The sequence below is a fragment of the Nothobranchius furzeri genome, chromosome 1 (genome assembly GCF_043380555.1).
Source record: "Nothobranchius furzeri strain GRZ-AD chromosome 1, NfurGRZ-RIMD1, whole genome shotgun sequence".
In the NCBI taxonomy this organism is placed as follows: domain Eukaryota; kingdom Metazoa; phylum Chordata; class Actinopteri; order Cyprinodontiformes; family Nothobranchiidae; genus Nothobranchius; species Nothobranchius furzeri.
In genome coordinates this window covers 36,013,536-36,029,771 of record NC_091741.1, presented here as the reverse complement: position 1 = coordinate 36,029,771, position 16,236 = coordinate 36,013,536, and the positions used below count along the sequence as shown (strand labels likewise).

General features: G+C 40.4%; 1 protein-coding gene across 1 annotated transcript in view; it reads right to left on the bottom strand.

Moving 5' to 3' along the window:
- Nucleotides 1-692: 692 nt before the first annotated feature.
- Nucleotides 693-16,236, bottom strand: part of LOC129163020 (uncharacterized) — an 85,442-nt gene continuing 69,898 nt past the window's right edge. Inside the window, exon 3 of the mRNA XM_054739878.2 lies at nucleotides 693-1,164. Within this exon, the coding sequence (XP_054595853.1) occupies nucleotides 748-1,164 (417 nt within the window). The 3' untranslated portion in view covers nucleotides 693-747. The remainder of the gene's footprint in view (nucleotides 1,165-16,236) is intronic.

Genomic DNA, 16,236 nt, shown 5'->3' with positions numbered 1-16,236 from the left:
ACCAGCCACTTACAGAGGAGGACGGATAGGACCTCTGCACCTATTCCTGCTAACAAACGGATCCCAGCCTACAGGTTTTCCTAACATAAAGGCAGAAAGGGGGTGGGAATGGTCTTCCTCATCCAACATGTGTTTTCAAGGTTTCAAAACAAATATGGGGAACTATATTTCAACCGTGCACATTGCGGGTGGGATGCATCAACCGTGGTGGGCGGTGAACGTGCATGGAGCAGATCCACAAATCACCACTTTCCATCAGATTTGTGTTTTATCTGTTGATAAAAGGGAAGAACAACACCTCGAACAAGATACACTAATCTCTAACACTTATCAATGTTTCCCCGCTAATATCTCCCCCCCTAGTTTCCCCCCACCCCCCAACCATCCCTACAACCCAACACACACACGTATACGTCACGCTCTCCCAACACAACATTGGAAGTACCGGCCGCCCTGCAATGTGTTGCCGTGTGATACTGAGAGAGGGCAATTCAGCTCCTCATAAAGGCCTGGCTATAATCTCCTCCCAAAGACAGGTCCACCAACCTCGGCGTGTCCTCGCCGCCGCGCTGCACCTACACACACGCACGCCAACGACTTAAAGCTGCACCCAGGAGTGACACGCACTATTATAAATAGTCTAATCTATATGGTAATAGTGTTGTATTCTACAAGCAGAGAATGGGGATAAGATAACATTGTGACTTGGGGGTTTGTACTGGCTTCTATGGTAATTGTTATCAAAGGTTATTTGGGATGACATCGGCGGCTCCTTGTGATTGGCTGGGACCTGTTATTTACGATATGAATTATGATAACCATGATGTCTCTCTGTTCCTCTGCCTCGCCAGGCGCCAGATACAATAAATTGCTATCGTTAATCACGGCGCTTTGTTCTGCCATGATTACCCCCTCCACCGCAATAAGAGTTTTATTTAAAGGAGAATATGGATTTGTCATCCTTCTGGCAGCAAAATGAAACTGACAATATTTTATGTCCTGACATTTAATTTGTAAAAACGGACGCGGGCTGCATTTGCATTTCGTGACACCCTCCTCCTCTTCCTCCCGCTCACGCTGATCTCTCTCTCCTCCCTCCTGCTCGATGTCTTCCTCTGCTTTCTGTTTGCAGAGTGGAGGTGACATTTGTGGATCAGGTTGGGGCTGGAATGAGAGCAGAAGGAAAGAAAAAGCAAGGCGATGAATGCTTTTGAATGTCGGCCAGAGTTTGTGCGGTTTGGTTGCTTGCTGTTATTTGGCGTTATCACATCTCCTGTCCAATAAAAGGAGCCAAAAATAGTTCAGCTGGGAAATGTGTGTTATTGATTTCCATGAGAATAGAGCGCACGTGGTTCTCTTATCACTGTGGTTCATCCTTACTGATAACTAGATAATAATATTAGCATTTGAATATCCAAAATTAGTGCTGCAGAAGAAAAAAATGGTTCCAATTTTTACATTTGATCTCCTTTTAACCCTTTAATTGCATAAAATACTGAGATATTAATGCAAATTACTATTAACATGAAATTATTTGAAAACAAAATGGTAAATTGTTCTAAAAGCCCCCCAAGGCGCTTCACAACACAATCAGTCATCCACACGCTGGTGGGGATTCAAATCAATTCAATTCAAGTTTATTTATATAGTGCCAAATCACGACAAGAGTCGTCTCAAGGCACTTCACATAATAAACATTCCAATTCAGTTCAGTTCATTAAGCCAATCAGAAAAAAGTTTCCTATATAAGGAACCCAGCAGGTTGCATCAAGTCACTGACTAGTGTCAGTGACTATACAGCAATCCTCATACTAAGCAAGCATTTAGCGACAGTGGAGAGGAAAACTCCCTTTTAACAGGAAGAAACCTCCAGAGAATCCTGGCTCAGTATAAGCAGCCATCCTCCACGACTCACTGGGGATGGAGAAGACAGAGCAGACGCAGACACACACACACACACACACACACACACACACACACACACACACACACACACACACACACACACACACACACACACACACACACACACACACACACACACACACACACACACACACACACACACACACACACACACACACACACAGTAGTGTTTCTATGGTTACATTGTGATTTCTTAGTAAATATTCTTATTTGGTGAGAGATAAACTTTATTGTATTTATCCTAGTGGATCTATAATTAAACGGGTAAACTAGTAGTAGCACATCCAACGTCAAGGAAAGTAATTTAATTCAAAAATACTTTATTAATCCCAGTGGGAAATTGATTATGTTGAACATTTTATTATCAGGAGAGAGAGAATGTTTTAGTGGTTAGCAGCAGTGTGCTAGACGATGGCCCCCTCCATGAGGCCACCACAGCTCAGCAGAACATCGTTGTAGCTTCTTCTGGGGAGAAAAACACTTAGAGAGAAAATAAAGTTAACAGCTGAAATTGCAGAAAATAATACAGTTAAAGAGCAGATTGTAGAAGAAAGCAGTAGAGTGTGAAAAGTGGTCAGTGTATCCTCCAGCAGTCTAAGCCTATAGCAGCATAACTACAGATATAACTCTGGATCATCTAGCCTTTTAGATGGAGGCATGTTGGAGGCAGGGCAAGGGAGAGCCGTCTTTACCGACTGTACACTCCACCTCCCTCTACTCCCCCACTTGTCCAGATTTAGGCTAACATCAGATTTTAACTATAAGCCCTATCAAATAAAAATGTTTTAAGCCTAGTCTTAAAAGTAGACAAGGTGTCTGCCTCACGGACTAAAGCTGGGAGCTGGTTCCACAGGAGAGGAGCCTGATAACTAAAAGATCTGCCTCCCATACTAAGTTTAGATATTCTGGGAAACACCAGTAAACCTGCGGTCTGAGAGCGAAGTGCTTGGTTAGGAACGTATGGAACAATCAGATCACTGATGTATGATGGAGCTTGATTATTAAGAGCTTTATATGTGAGAAGAAGGATCTTAAAATCTATTCTGAATTTAACAAGTAGCCAATGTAGGGAAGCTAAGACAGAATGAGCTACAATGGAGCCAAAGCTTCCCTGAGGTGCACTGATGGTGGCGAGGCCTGCTAAACACGGGCACCACTAGTCCCTCCTATCACCATCACCACGCAAGGTGGGTTCAGTGTCTTACCCAAGGACACCAGCAGCAATCTCTGATGGAAGTCAGGATAGAACCTGCAACCTTCCTATTACTGGACAACCTGCCCTACCACCTGAGCTACTGCTGTCACTTACAGGAGCATGGGGCAGGATTTGTACAAAATCAAGAACAAAAATAGGATGCATGTTCATTCTTGTGAAGCTGATGTGCGATGCTGTCCTACGGATGTGACATCAATTGACGAAGCTTGCACGTTCGACAGTTTAAAACAGGAAGAAATTGTTGTCCACACTCCAGATCGCTAGGTGGCAGTAATGCACCATAAAACCCTAAAAAGTAGAAGAAGAAGTACTACGTGAACAGATTCTACCACAGCATCAAGAGCTAAAAACCAAAGGGACCTGATTCTATTTTGGATACGTGATCGACGGTAAAAATATTTACCTTTCACGTTTTTTGGAATTTCATGAGCGCATCCTTTATGGGAAAATCCCACGACTTGACCATGTTTTTCAACAGGGACAACACGTGAGGAGCATGTCAGTGTATTTACGCAAACGGTGCCTGGTACAAGTATGCTTCTCACATGTGGTTCTATCCCAAAGGCTTCACATGTAAACGGCCATCGGCTTCACATTTACCATGAAAATATTCCAAATTCATACAGGAAATGTGTGCAAAACACAGGTGATCACATGTCTCGCATATTAAATTTCACATGGGCAAAAGATGCTTCACATGTGCAGTTTTACCCATGCAATAGTAGTTTTTGATGTGTACATTAAAATCTGCTGCACCAACCTGTCAGTTAAAAGGGTCAAAGTCCAAAATCTCCTCATAATAATTTAGTTTTGTTACTGAAAATGTAAAAGAAGAAAAAAATCTTTTAAATAGCGCCTCTCAAGATAGAAAAAATCATGAGGCACTTCAAAAGAACATAAATAAATAAATTAAAATGATTAAAAACATCATAAAAAATGAAACAATTGTGATTAAACAAATGCAAGGAAAGGGAAAGAGAAAATAAATAATAAAGGGGTAATCCGTGGATCCCAGGAAGGGCAGAATAGGTAGAAAGAGTGGAATAAGGAGAGGGTGATGAAGGTCACACCAAAACCTGAACAGGTGAGTTTAAAGGAGACCACTGAGTCCACTGATCTAAGGGTCAGGGGGAGAGAGGTCCAGAGTCTGGGGGCCACAGCAGCAGATGATCTGTCACCTTTGGTCTTTAGCCTGGTGCTGCACAACCAGTAGGCTTTGATCACTGGACTTGGGCCTAGTCCACACGTAGTCGGGTTTTTTGAAAACGAATATCCGCCCCTCCAAAAACTTGCATCCACACCACCTCGTTTAAAAAAAACTCTGTCCACACGTACCCGGATAAATACGTTGTTAAGGACATGCCAGACCTGTAGGCGGCAGTACTTCCCCCGTTCTTAACCTCGTCCTTCGTCTGTGGTCTTCCGCAAGCAGCAGTAATTCCGCTTGCAACAACAAACAAGCAAATAGCGCTTGGACAATTGATAAAGCGAGCGCAGCTCTGAGGGCATCCATGCTGTCGGCTAGTGTAAACACAGGTCGCACACGTGATGTCAGCATTTTTTGTCGCGGAAAGTGACGTTGCGGACCTTAAAACTCCGGTTTTGTCTGTCCACACGCAGACACCCAAAATGGAGGAAACGCAGATCTTCACTTTGGCCGGAGTTTTTAAAAAGATCCGTTTTCGTGTGAAAAAACTCCGTTTTCGTGTGGATGACAGGCCAAAACGTAGAAAAATATCTACGTTTTGGCAGATCCCCGGCTACGTGTGGACAGGGCCCACATCAAACAATAAAAACCATCCTATCAAAGCTAAAAGCACTAAACATTTCATAGTTTTAGTTTAAAATCTTAACTCTCGTTTATAAGGCCCTCCAGGGCAGTGCCCCCTCGTACATTGCTGCACTTTGCAGAGGTATGCTCCGTCTCGGTCTCTTGGCTCAGCCGAGCAGGAACTTCTGGTGGTCCCCCGGTCGAAATATCGATCGAGGGGTTGTCGTGCTTTTTCTGTTCTGGCTCCAACTCTGTGGAACGAATTGCCACTGAGCATTAGGCAGGCACCATCCCTTCAAGTTTTTAAGTCTCGTTTAAAGACTCATTTTTATTTGATTGCGTTTTAGCGCTAGGGTTCTTTGAAGTGCCCTGACATTGTGGTTTTAATTCTTCTTCTTTTTAACCCAGATGCTTGATTTTATTTTGTCCACCATTTGTTTTTGATCGATTCGTCTTATTTCCGTTATCTCTCTTTATTTGTAATAGTGCTTGCTTGATATTTTATGATTTTATGTTTTTATCTTGCTTTTATGCCCATGTACTGTGAATGTTTTTCTTATGATGATGCTGTTCAGCACCTTGGGCTTCCGATAACGTTGTGGAAGGTGCTGTACAAATAAAATGTGATTGATTGATTGATTGATAGTTTTGGATGAGTCATGTTTCACTTCTCTGCCGCACCACGTCTGCAGCTTCCCACCGGCTGAAAGCCAACATTAGATCCTGCTTTTGCTTTAATTAGCACGAGGTCTGATAGCATTGTATCATGAAAGAAGAGTGGCCCAGACTGTGGCGCAAATCTAGCAGAGGATTCCAGGAAATAAAAATAGATGGGCTTGCTTCATGCACATGTGTGATCTACTGCAAGCAGGTCTAAGATGATCTTGTAGCTGAATTTAAAAGCTCAGGATTATGACGTGCTTTGATTAGAGAGGTGAAAACTTTAAATTAAGGCTTCTCCACAGTAAAACTACCAGGTTTCACTGAGACGGAGGACCCAACCAGGTGAGAGAGAGGAAAAGGCTGCCCAAAACCTAGAACGTCAACTTTTAGTTGCAGAACTGAGGCAGAGTTTTACAAACAAATCTGAAACTAGAACACCTGACATAAGGGAGCTTAAATACTACAGAGGGAGAGGAGGAACAGGTGCGCTGATTGGTGATAATTGGCAGCAGATGTGCATGGTTAGCCAGAGGAGCTGAAGAAAAGCCAAAAGAAACAGACACACAGAAAAATATCTGACAAAAACTTGTTATCCAGAAAAGTCAGGGTGTGTATGTATATATATATATATATATATATATATATATATATATATATATATATATATATATATATATATATATGTAAATATACATATGTATATATATATATAAATATAATATACATATACATATATATATATATATATATATGTATATTTACATATATATATATATATATATATATATATATATATATATATATGTAAATATACATATGCATATATATATATATATATATATATATATATATATATATACATATATGTAAATATACATATACATATATATATGTATATTTACATATATATATATATATATATATATATTTATATATATATATATATACATATATATATATATATATATATTTATATATATATATATGTAAATATACATATACATATATATATGTATATTTATATATATATATATATATATATATATATATATATATATATATATATATATATATATGTAAATATACATATGTATATATATATATATATATATATATATATATAAATATATGTAAATGTACATATACATATATATATATATATATATATATATATATATATATATATATATATGTATATGTATATTTACATATATATATGTATATGTATATTTACATATATATATATATATTTATTTTTATATATATATATATATATATATATATATATATATATATATATGCATATGTATATTTACATATATATATATATATATATATATATATATATATATTTATATATATATATATATATGTAAATATACATATACATATATATATATGTATATTTACATATATATATATATGTATATGTATATTTACATATATATATATATATATATATATATATATATATATATATATATATATATATATATATATATATATATATATATATATATAAATCTGACAAAAACTTCTTATCCAGAAAAGTCAGGATATATATATATATATATATATATCTGCAATGGTCTCCTCCTTCCAAGCTCGAGGCCTGGGAGCTTGAGGGTTCTGCAGTATCTTAGCTGTTCCTATATCTGCACTTTTCTGGACTGAGCTGTCTGATGTTTCTTCTGGGATCTGCTTTAGCCGCTCCTCCAGTTTGGGGGCTACCGCCCCGAGTGCCCCGATGACCACGGGCACCACCAATGTCTTCGCTCTCCAGGCTTTCTCAAGTTTTTTCTTTGAGGCCCTGGTACTTCTCTAGTTTCTTGTGCTCTTTTTTCCTGATGTAGCATCACTTGGTATTGCCACATAAACAACGGCTGTCCTCTGCTGTTTGTCCACCACTACTACAATGTCAGTCTGGATCTGGAAGTCCCACAGGTGCGTGGCTGTCTCGTTCTCTACCACCTCAGGGGGTGTTACCCACTTTGACCTTGGGGCTTCCAGTCCATTCTCTACGCAGACATTCCTCTACACGCAGGGCCAGATTAACACTTTGTTGTACCCTGGGCAACAAAATTCAAGGGCCCCATCATCACGACCCAAGGATCACCATAATATGGTCACATACAGAATATTTTACTGTAATATGTAGTAAATATACTCAATGCTTGAAATTATAACAGCCATCAGGTATATTTTGATTTACAAATATTTAAATGCTCATAGAACTACAAATACACTACTATGTCCCCTATCACAGACACCCACTCACATACGATGCCATGAAAACAAAACACATCAGCATCTGTATAATCTGGTAAAATTGACCCATTACATTGGGTCAAAATGAATAAATAAGCAACCACTTTCAAACCATCATTTATTTAACAACACTTATTCCCAATAGAAATGTATTGAATTGATAGAGCTATCACAGAAGACCACTGTAGCGTCATGAAGAAACTGTTTTCCACCTAAAGGTCATTTCCCCTCTCTCCTCAGAAAGAACTAATCTCCTTGAGATATTGCTCAAGGCCTTTGATGCCTCTGCATCTAAACTGTTTTAACTAGCTATTTGCCTCCCAGTACAGCTCAAGAGTAGACCAAGAAGAACTCTTTTAGACATCAGAAGAACTCTATTAAATAATGATCAAATAACATCTGTTAGTCCTAATAATAATGTGAGCCCAATGTTAATCAATCTATGAAATGAGAATATTAATTACTTGAATTATAATACTGTAATCAGTAGTTTGGTATAAGAATTAACTTGGTACCGAAGCACTAGACACTCCTATCACAAGTAATGTAAAAATCACATGACACATTCCTTTTGTCTCTCCAATCAGAGCTTTCCTTTCTGACGCGTGGCGTGGTCTGTGTGGTGTTTATTTTGTTGTCAAATCCTGATTCGAGCATAAATCAAAACATCTGAATTATAAAACTAACTCCCACATCACCCTTAACTCAGTTCAAACGTTCTAGAGTTGCGAGCCGGCCACTCGTAACTTTTTAACCACAAAGAACCTAACGACAAGCTGGATAATTAAACCTGCTGCAAGCTACATCTGAATGCAACGCAGTTCAGAGTAAAGCTGAACTCACTGACCCTTCAGGGTCCCGTCGACGCTGTCAAACACCTGTCGCTTACCTGGAGGAAATCCCAAGACTAGTCTGTCGTACCGTACGCTGTTTCTGGTGGTTACTGGTGGTTTTTCCCGCTCAGTGACGCACCCACTGACAAGCCGACTGATCATTGGCAGCTCCATAGTCAGAAACGTGGCATTAGAGGCTCCAGCAACCATAGTTAAATGTTTACCTGGGGCCAGAGTGGGCGACATTAAATCTTATCTGAAACTGCTGGCTAAGGATAAGCGTAAATACAGTAAGATTGTTATTCACGCTGGCGGTAACGACACCCGGTTACGCCAATCGGAGGTCACTAAAATGAATGTTGCTTCGGTGTGTAAGTTTGCCAAAACAATGTCGGACTCCGTAATTTTCTCTGGCCCCCTGCCCGATCGGACCAGTGACGACATGTTTAGCCTCATGCTGTCCTTCAACCGCTGGCTGTCTAGGTGGTGTCCTGAAAACAACGTGGGCTACATTGATAATTGGAAAACTTTTTGGGGAAAACCTGGTCTGATGCGAAGAGACGGCATCCATCCCTCTTTGGATGGAGCAGTTCTTTCTAGGAACATGGCCAGTTTTATTAGTCCTCCATGACAACCCAGGGTCCAGACCAGGAAGCAGAGTCGTAGTTTAACCCACCCCTCTGCAGCTTCTGTACTGTTACCCACCCACTACCCCATAGAGACAGTGTCCTGCCCACGGCCAAAACCACACAGATTAAATATCAGGCTTAATAAAGCAAATCATGGAAATCTCATAAATATTAGAACAAATTCAACTGAGCAGAAAACTAGAAAAATTAAATGTGGGTTGTTGAACATTAGATCCATATTTTCTAAGACTTTGTTAGTTAATGAGTTGATTTGTGATAATCAGATCTCTTTGCTCTCTCTCACAGAATCCTGGCTGCAGCAAGAGGACTATGTTAGCTTAAACAAGTCGACTCCTTCAAATTATTTAAATCATCATATTGCTCGAAGTACAGGGCGAGGAGGAGGAGTAGCAACCATTTTTCATTCGGACTTATTAATCAGTCCCTTACAGATTAATAGTTACAGTTCGTTCGAACATCTTATTCTTAGTTTTCCTAATCCAGATTGCAAAACTGTAAAACCACTCTTGTTTGTAGCTTTATATCATCCACCAAGCCCTTACTCTGAGTTTTTGGATCAGATCTCTGATTTTTTATCTGATTTGGTGCTAAATACTGATAAGGTCATTGTAGTGGGGGATTTCAACATTCATGTGGACATTGAAAATGATAGCCTCAATGTAGCCTTTAGTGATATCTTAGACTCAATTGGTTTTACTCAAAGAATACATAGCTCCACCCACTCCTGCCATCATACATTGGACCTTGTTCTGACTTATGGCATTGAGTGTGAGGAAATAACAATCTTTCCACATAATCCAGTCCTCTCGGACCACTTTCTGATAACCTTTGAGTTTTTTATAACTGAGTTCTCGAGACATGAAAGTAAATTTCACTATAGTTGGTCTCTATCTGACAACGCAGTTGCGTCTTTTAAATCAAATGTTCCATCTTTACTGTCCTCAGCATCTCAGAGGAACGTAGCAGAGGGCAATATTTTCAGTTCTAGCCCCTCACAAATTGATGTCTTAGTTCATCATGTGAATTCCTCTTTACGTGTGGCATTAGATGATGTTGCCCCTTTTAAAAAGAAGGTAATTAGGGACAGGAAGTTGGCTCCCTGGTTTAATTGTCATTTACGAGCCTTAAAATAAAACTCTAGGAAATTGGAGAGAACATGGCGCTCTACGCACCATGAGGAGGCCTACCTATCCTGGAAAAATAGTCTTGTACTTTATAAAAAAAAAGCTTTGACAAACTAGAACTGCTTATTTCTCAGCGTTAATTGAGGAGAATAAGCATAATCCTAAATTTCTTTTCAGTACAGTTGCTAAACTTACACAGAATCATAGCTCTGAAGCATCTATTCCCTAACCCCCAAATTCCACTACCTCCGCTCCGGTCCGCCCCCGCCTTCCGCAGCCGCTCGCTTCCGAACTCAAATTATACTATACCCGCTCTACAACGGCTCCGCTCCGGTGTGGAGATCTGAGGTGGGCAAACAGGCATGCGTGGGATTTTCGAGATCTTGCGATACAGTCCGAGCAATAAATGCGAAAGTTAGATCCAAACACCCGTTGTGTGAGAGAAGCATCGGCATGAACTGTTTAATCTGCCCATCATTTGTGTTGAGAGATCAGCAGTGTTTGGATCAACAAAGTGTGACTCAAGGGCGTCAGTTTGTTTTCAGAATTGCTGGGGACAATAACCATACACTTGAGTGGGGTTTAAAAATTGCTGGGGACAATATAGGCTAGCACAGGGGTCGGCGGCTCTGCAGCCGCATGCGGCTCTTCCATCCATCTGATGCTCTGTGCTTGTAAAATAATGAATGGATATTTAAATAAAAAGCTTAATATTTTACTGCATTAATTTTACATCTGTATGCTAATTCTAAATGTAAAGATTGTCTGCGTAAACCTGAACAGGTCCAACCCGGTCTTACTGTGAGACCGGGTTGACGCGTCACGCTTGTGCGTAATTATATGCGCTTCCTGAGCTGGAGGATGTCAGATTCTGGGATTCTCCTCAGACGGCTCCTGGATGCGTCGCCACATTGGAGACAGGAACAAGCACTATTCAGCCAAAGTTTCATAATCAGGAACATTTTCTAAGTGACAAGTCTCTGAGAGACAGGGTTTGGAAAACACTCGCTTCAGTGGGAGGAACCTTCTCACATGCGCTCTGGTTCTGAGAGCCTGGATTTGTATTCTGAACAGTCTAAACATGTTTTTAAAAGAAACGTATGACAAAAGTGGCACCTGCTCAGTAAAACCACCAACAGGGTGAAAAATATCAAAATATTGTAGGCAGAGACGGGCTACAACTTCTGGATCCACTTTATATAAATCGTTTTATTGAATATCTTCTTATGAAAGATAACTTTGACGTACACGAGCGACCAGGCGCGTTGCAAGATTTTCAAAAGTGTGGGAGATGTTGTCTGTGCCTAAAATAATTTGATGTTATACACCTTGTTAATTTAATTTCCATAATAGCGGAGCAGGTGCGAATTTTAGACGCGTCACGCATGTCTCCGTTTTAAACATGTTTAAACTGTTCAGAATACAAATCCAGGCTCTGTCTCGTTAGATTGGTGTAACTAAAGTTTGTACTGAATGAAACTTTACATGAAACCATGTTGAAAAGAAAAGGATCCGATTAAATCGTTTCCCCTCATTTACAGTCACGACGCACAGGGCAGTGCGCATGGCTCTGGGGTTTATCAGGTTTAGTTGTTTCTCTTTGCAACAATCTTCACAAGAAGGCAAAACAGTTAAATGGCAGGTTACAGATATTTATATTAGACTTTTATTTTGACGGATAAACTCAAGGATGCTGGCTGTTTTGAAAGAATTACCCCGACGCACACTGATGCGCATGGATGAGCTTGGAAAAATGTTCTTTTTATGAAATTATTCAACTTTGGCTGAACAGCGCTTTTTCCCGTCTCTAATATGGAGACGCATGACGCAGTCTGAGGCAGAATAGCTCTTCAGCTCAGAAAGCACCTGTAGAGACATTTGATTACGCACAAAGTTTATGTGGAGCAGAAGCGGTCGGGCCACGGCAGGTGAAACGTTCCTAGCCTACATGAAGTGAAACTGTTTAATTGTAACATTAATATGTTACTGGACATGCAGGTCTGGTTGGTTAGACCAGTGTTGGAAGTGGAAAACACACACACACACACACACACACACACACACACACACACACACACACACACACACACACACACACACACACACACACACACACACACACACACACACACAGACACCACACACCAATTAAAATAATGCTGATGGACTAGAAGACAGGTGATGGTTTTATTTAAATGATGATCAGGCTGCTGTAAAATGTAATCTCCATCCACATACAGACAGAATTATCCTCTATTCTATTTGCTCTGCTCTTGTCTGGACTGATGTAGCTGGCGGTGCGCACGGCGCGCCTAACGGCTGTGGTGCACATTTTACACATTTGGAGAGGTGGGCTGGATGCTTTGCGTTTACTGGAAGATGGTCCACTTAACGCACGGGTGTAGACTACATATTAATGACAAATGAATGAAAATTAAATTGGGAGTTTTTACTTCATATTTTAGAAATAAAAATGACGTGGGAACACATTTATGACGTCTTTTTAAACAACATTTTCTAGCGCGACCTGCCTGCTTCACTTAAGTCACTGCTTATTAAGGTCCGTCCAAAATTACCGTGGCCCACCCAAAAATGAAAACCTGGCGCTGTGCCTGTTATAAACCTCTGCAAATTGTTGTTCTTCACGTTATCAAACTCAGACTTTGTACAGCTAATGTCAAGAATTATGAATTCAGTCAAGCTCTTCCGTCCCTCCCTCTCCTGCTCTCTGGAAACCCGACATCAGCTGTCAGAAGCGGGAGGTGAAGAAGGAGATGAGGCAAACAGAGTTAGTGCGACGTAAAGAAACCAGACTGGTGTGGAGGTGAGCAAAACAGCTGGAAAAGTGTGGGTGTTGAATCCCCCACGGGTGCGATGTCAATGCGAGCGACCGATACCTGCTGCTGTCACTTGGTTGTGAGCAGCTCTCTGCTGTCTGAGGGTAGGCCCCGCCCACAACGCCGCGGCTGCTGCGGTGTTTTCTTTACTGTGGGAAACGGGTAATAATGGCTCTTTGATGGGAACAGGTTGCCGACCCCTGGTATAAGATCTGAGCTGGTAAAACAAAAATCCTCATCAGCAGGCATTTTTTGAAAGTGGGGGGGACACAGCTGCCAATCACAAATTTTGCAGGGGACATGTCCCCGGCGTCCCCGGTTAAAATGACGCCTATGGTGTGACTACTTTGATAGTGGAAACTGTATTTATGGCTTACTTTTGTGCATTTAAAGTTCAGCCGCCATTGATAGTTGTTAAAAGTTGTTAAACCTGTGCATATGAAACAAAAAACGCTTTTTGTTTATCGATTTATTGTGAAAAACGGAAGTTGTGCTTGCTCCTTTTCCTGTTGGGCGTTTGTGATTCCTGTCCATTGACTGCGGAGGTGCTCCCGCATCCGGCAAAAATAGAATCGACCCTATTTTTGCCGGACGCCGGAACAGAGGGCGGCACACTGCGCCGCACTGCCTCAGCACGGCCGCAGTAGTGGAAATGCTCTGATTGACTACAACGGGACCGATTTTGCTCCCGAGTTCGTGCCAGAGCGGAGCAGAGGTAGTGGAATTTGGGGGTTAGCCCTCAGCAGCAACAACTTCATGGGATTTTTTACAAGTAAAATTAATTCTATTAGAAACAAAATCTTTAGCATCCTCCCTAATGAGATTTCTTCTTCCTCAGTAAGTGAGGCAGCTTCAGAGGTGACTGTAGAACCTCATCTGTGCTTGAACCGTTTTGATCCAGTTGAGCTTTCAGAGTTATAAAAAAATATTAGCTTCATCTAAACCTTCAACTTGCATTTTGGATCCAATCCCAACCAAATTATTTAAAGAAGCATTTCCTTTGGTTACTGCCCCCATTCTAGATATAATCAATCTATCCTTAGTAAATGGATATCTACCACAAGATTTTAAGGTTGCTGTAATCAAACCTTCACTTAAGAAGCCTTCTCTGGATCCAGATGACCCAATGAATTACAGACCAATATCTAACCTTCCATTTTTATCCAAAGTCCTGGAGAAAATAGTGGCCATCCAAGTATGTGAGCATTTAAACACTAATGCTCTGTTTGAGGAATTTCAGTCTGGTTTTAGAGAGTATCACAGCACTGAAACTGCATTAGTGAGAGTTACAAATGATATTCTCATGGCCTCAGATAAGAATCTTGTGTCTGTTCTAGTCTTGTTAGATCTCAGTGCTGCCTTTGACACAGTTGATCACAATGTTCTTGTAGAAAGACTTGAACATGTTGTAGGGATCAAAGAACAGCGCTAGGCTGGTTTAAATCCTACCTGTCTGACAGATTTCATTTTGCAAATGTACATGACACATCGTCTTCATACTCCAGGGTTACTTGTGGAGTACCACAGGGTTCAGTGCTTGGATCAATTCTTTTTACTATATATATGCTCCCAAATGGTAAAATCATTAGACAGCATGGGATAAAATTCCACTGTTATGCTGACGATACTCAGTTATATTTATCCATTAACCCTGATGAACCTAATCGGTTGGGTAGATTACAGGCTTGTCTTGAGGACATAAAAAATTGGATGACTCTAAACTATTTGCTTTTAAATCAAGACAAGTCGGAAGTTCTCATCTAAGATTAGAAGCATCCTTTCCAGGAGTGATGCTGAAAAACTAGTTCATGCATTTATTACATCAAGACTGGATTACTGTAATTCATTACTCTCAGGAAGTCCACAGAATGTAGTTAAAAGTCTTCAGCTTGTCCAAAATGCTGCAGCTAGAGTTCTGATGAGAATTAAAAAGAGAGATCATATCTCTCCTGTCTTAGCTTCCCTACATTGGCTACCTGTTAAATTCAGAATAGATTTTAAGATCCTTCTTCTCACATATAAAGCTCTTAATAATCAAGCTCCATCATACATCAGTGATCTGATTGTTCCATACGTTCCTAACCGAGCACTTCGCTCTCAGACTGCAGGTTTACTGGTGGTTCCCAGAATATCTAAAATTAGGATGGGAGGCAGATCTTTTAGTTATCAGGCTCCTCTCCTGTGGAACCAGCTCCCAGCTTTAGTCGGTGAGGCAGACACCTTGTCTACTTTTAACACTAGGCTTAAAACATTTTTATTCGATAAGGCCTATGGTTAAAATCTGATGTTAGCCTAAATCTCGACAAGTGGGGGAGTAGAGGGAGGTGGAGTGTACAGTCGGTAAAGACGGCTCTCCCTTGCCCTGCCTCCAACATGCCTCCATCTAAATAGGATAGATTATCCAGAGTTATCTCTGTAGTTATGCTGCTATAGGCTTAGACTGCTGGAGAATACACTGACCACTTTTCACACTCTACTACTTTCTTCTACAATCTGCTCTTTAACTGTATTATTTCCTGCTATTTCAGCTGTTAACTTTATTTTCTCTCTAAGTGTTTTTCTCCCCAGAAGAAGCTACAACGATGTTCTGCTGAGCTGTGGTGGCCTCATGGAGGGGGCCATCATCTAGCACACTGCTGTTAACCACTTAAACATTCTCTCTCTCCTGATAATAACTTTTTGCTTTCCTTGACGTTGAATGTGCTACTACTAGTTTATCCATTTAATTATAGATTCACTAGGATAAATACAATAAAGTTTATCTCTCACAAAATGGAATATTTACTAAGAAATCACAATGTAATTATAGACACATTACTTTGTCTGTGTGTGTGTGTGTGTGTGTGTGTGTGCATGCGTGCGTGCGTGCGTGCGTGCATGAGTGTTTATGTTTATGTTTATGTATTTAGCAGACGCTTTTGTCCAAAGCGACTTACAAGTGATAATCG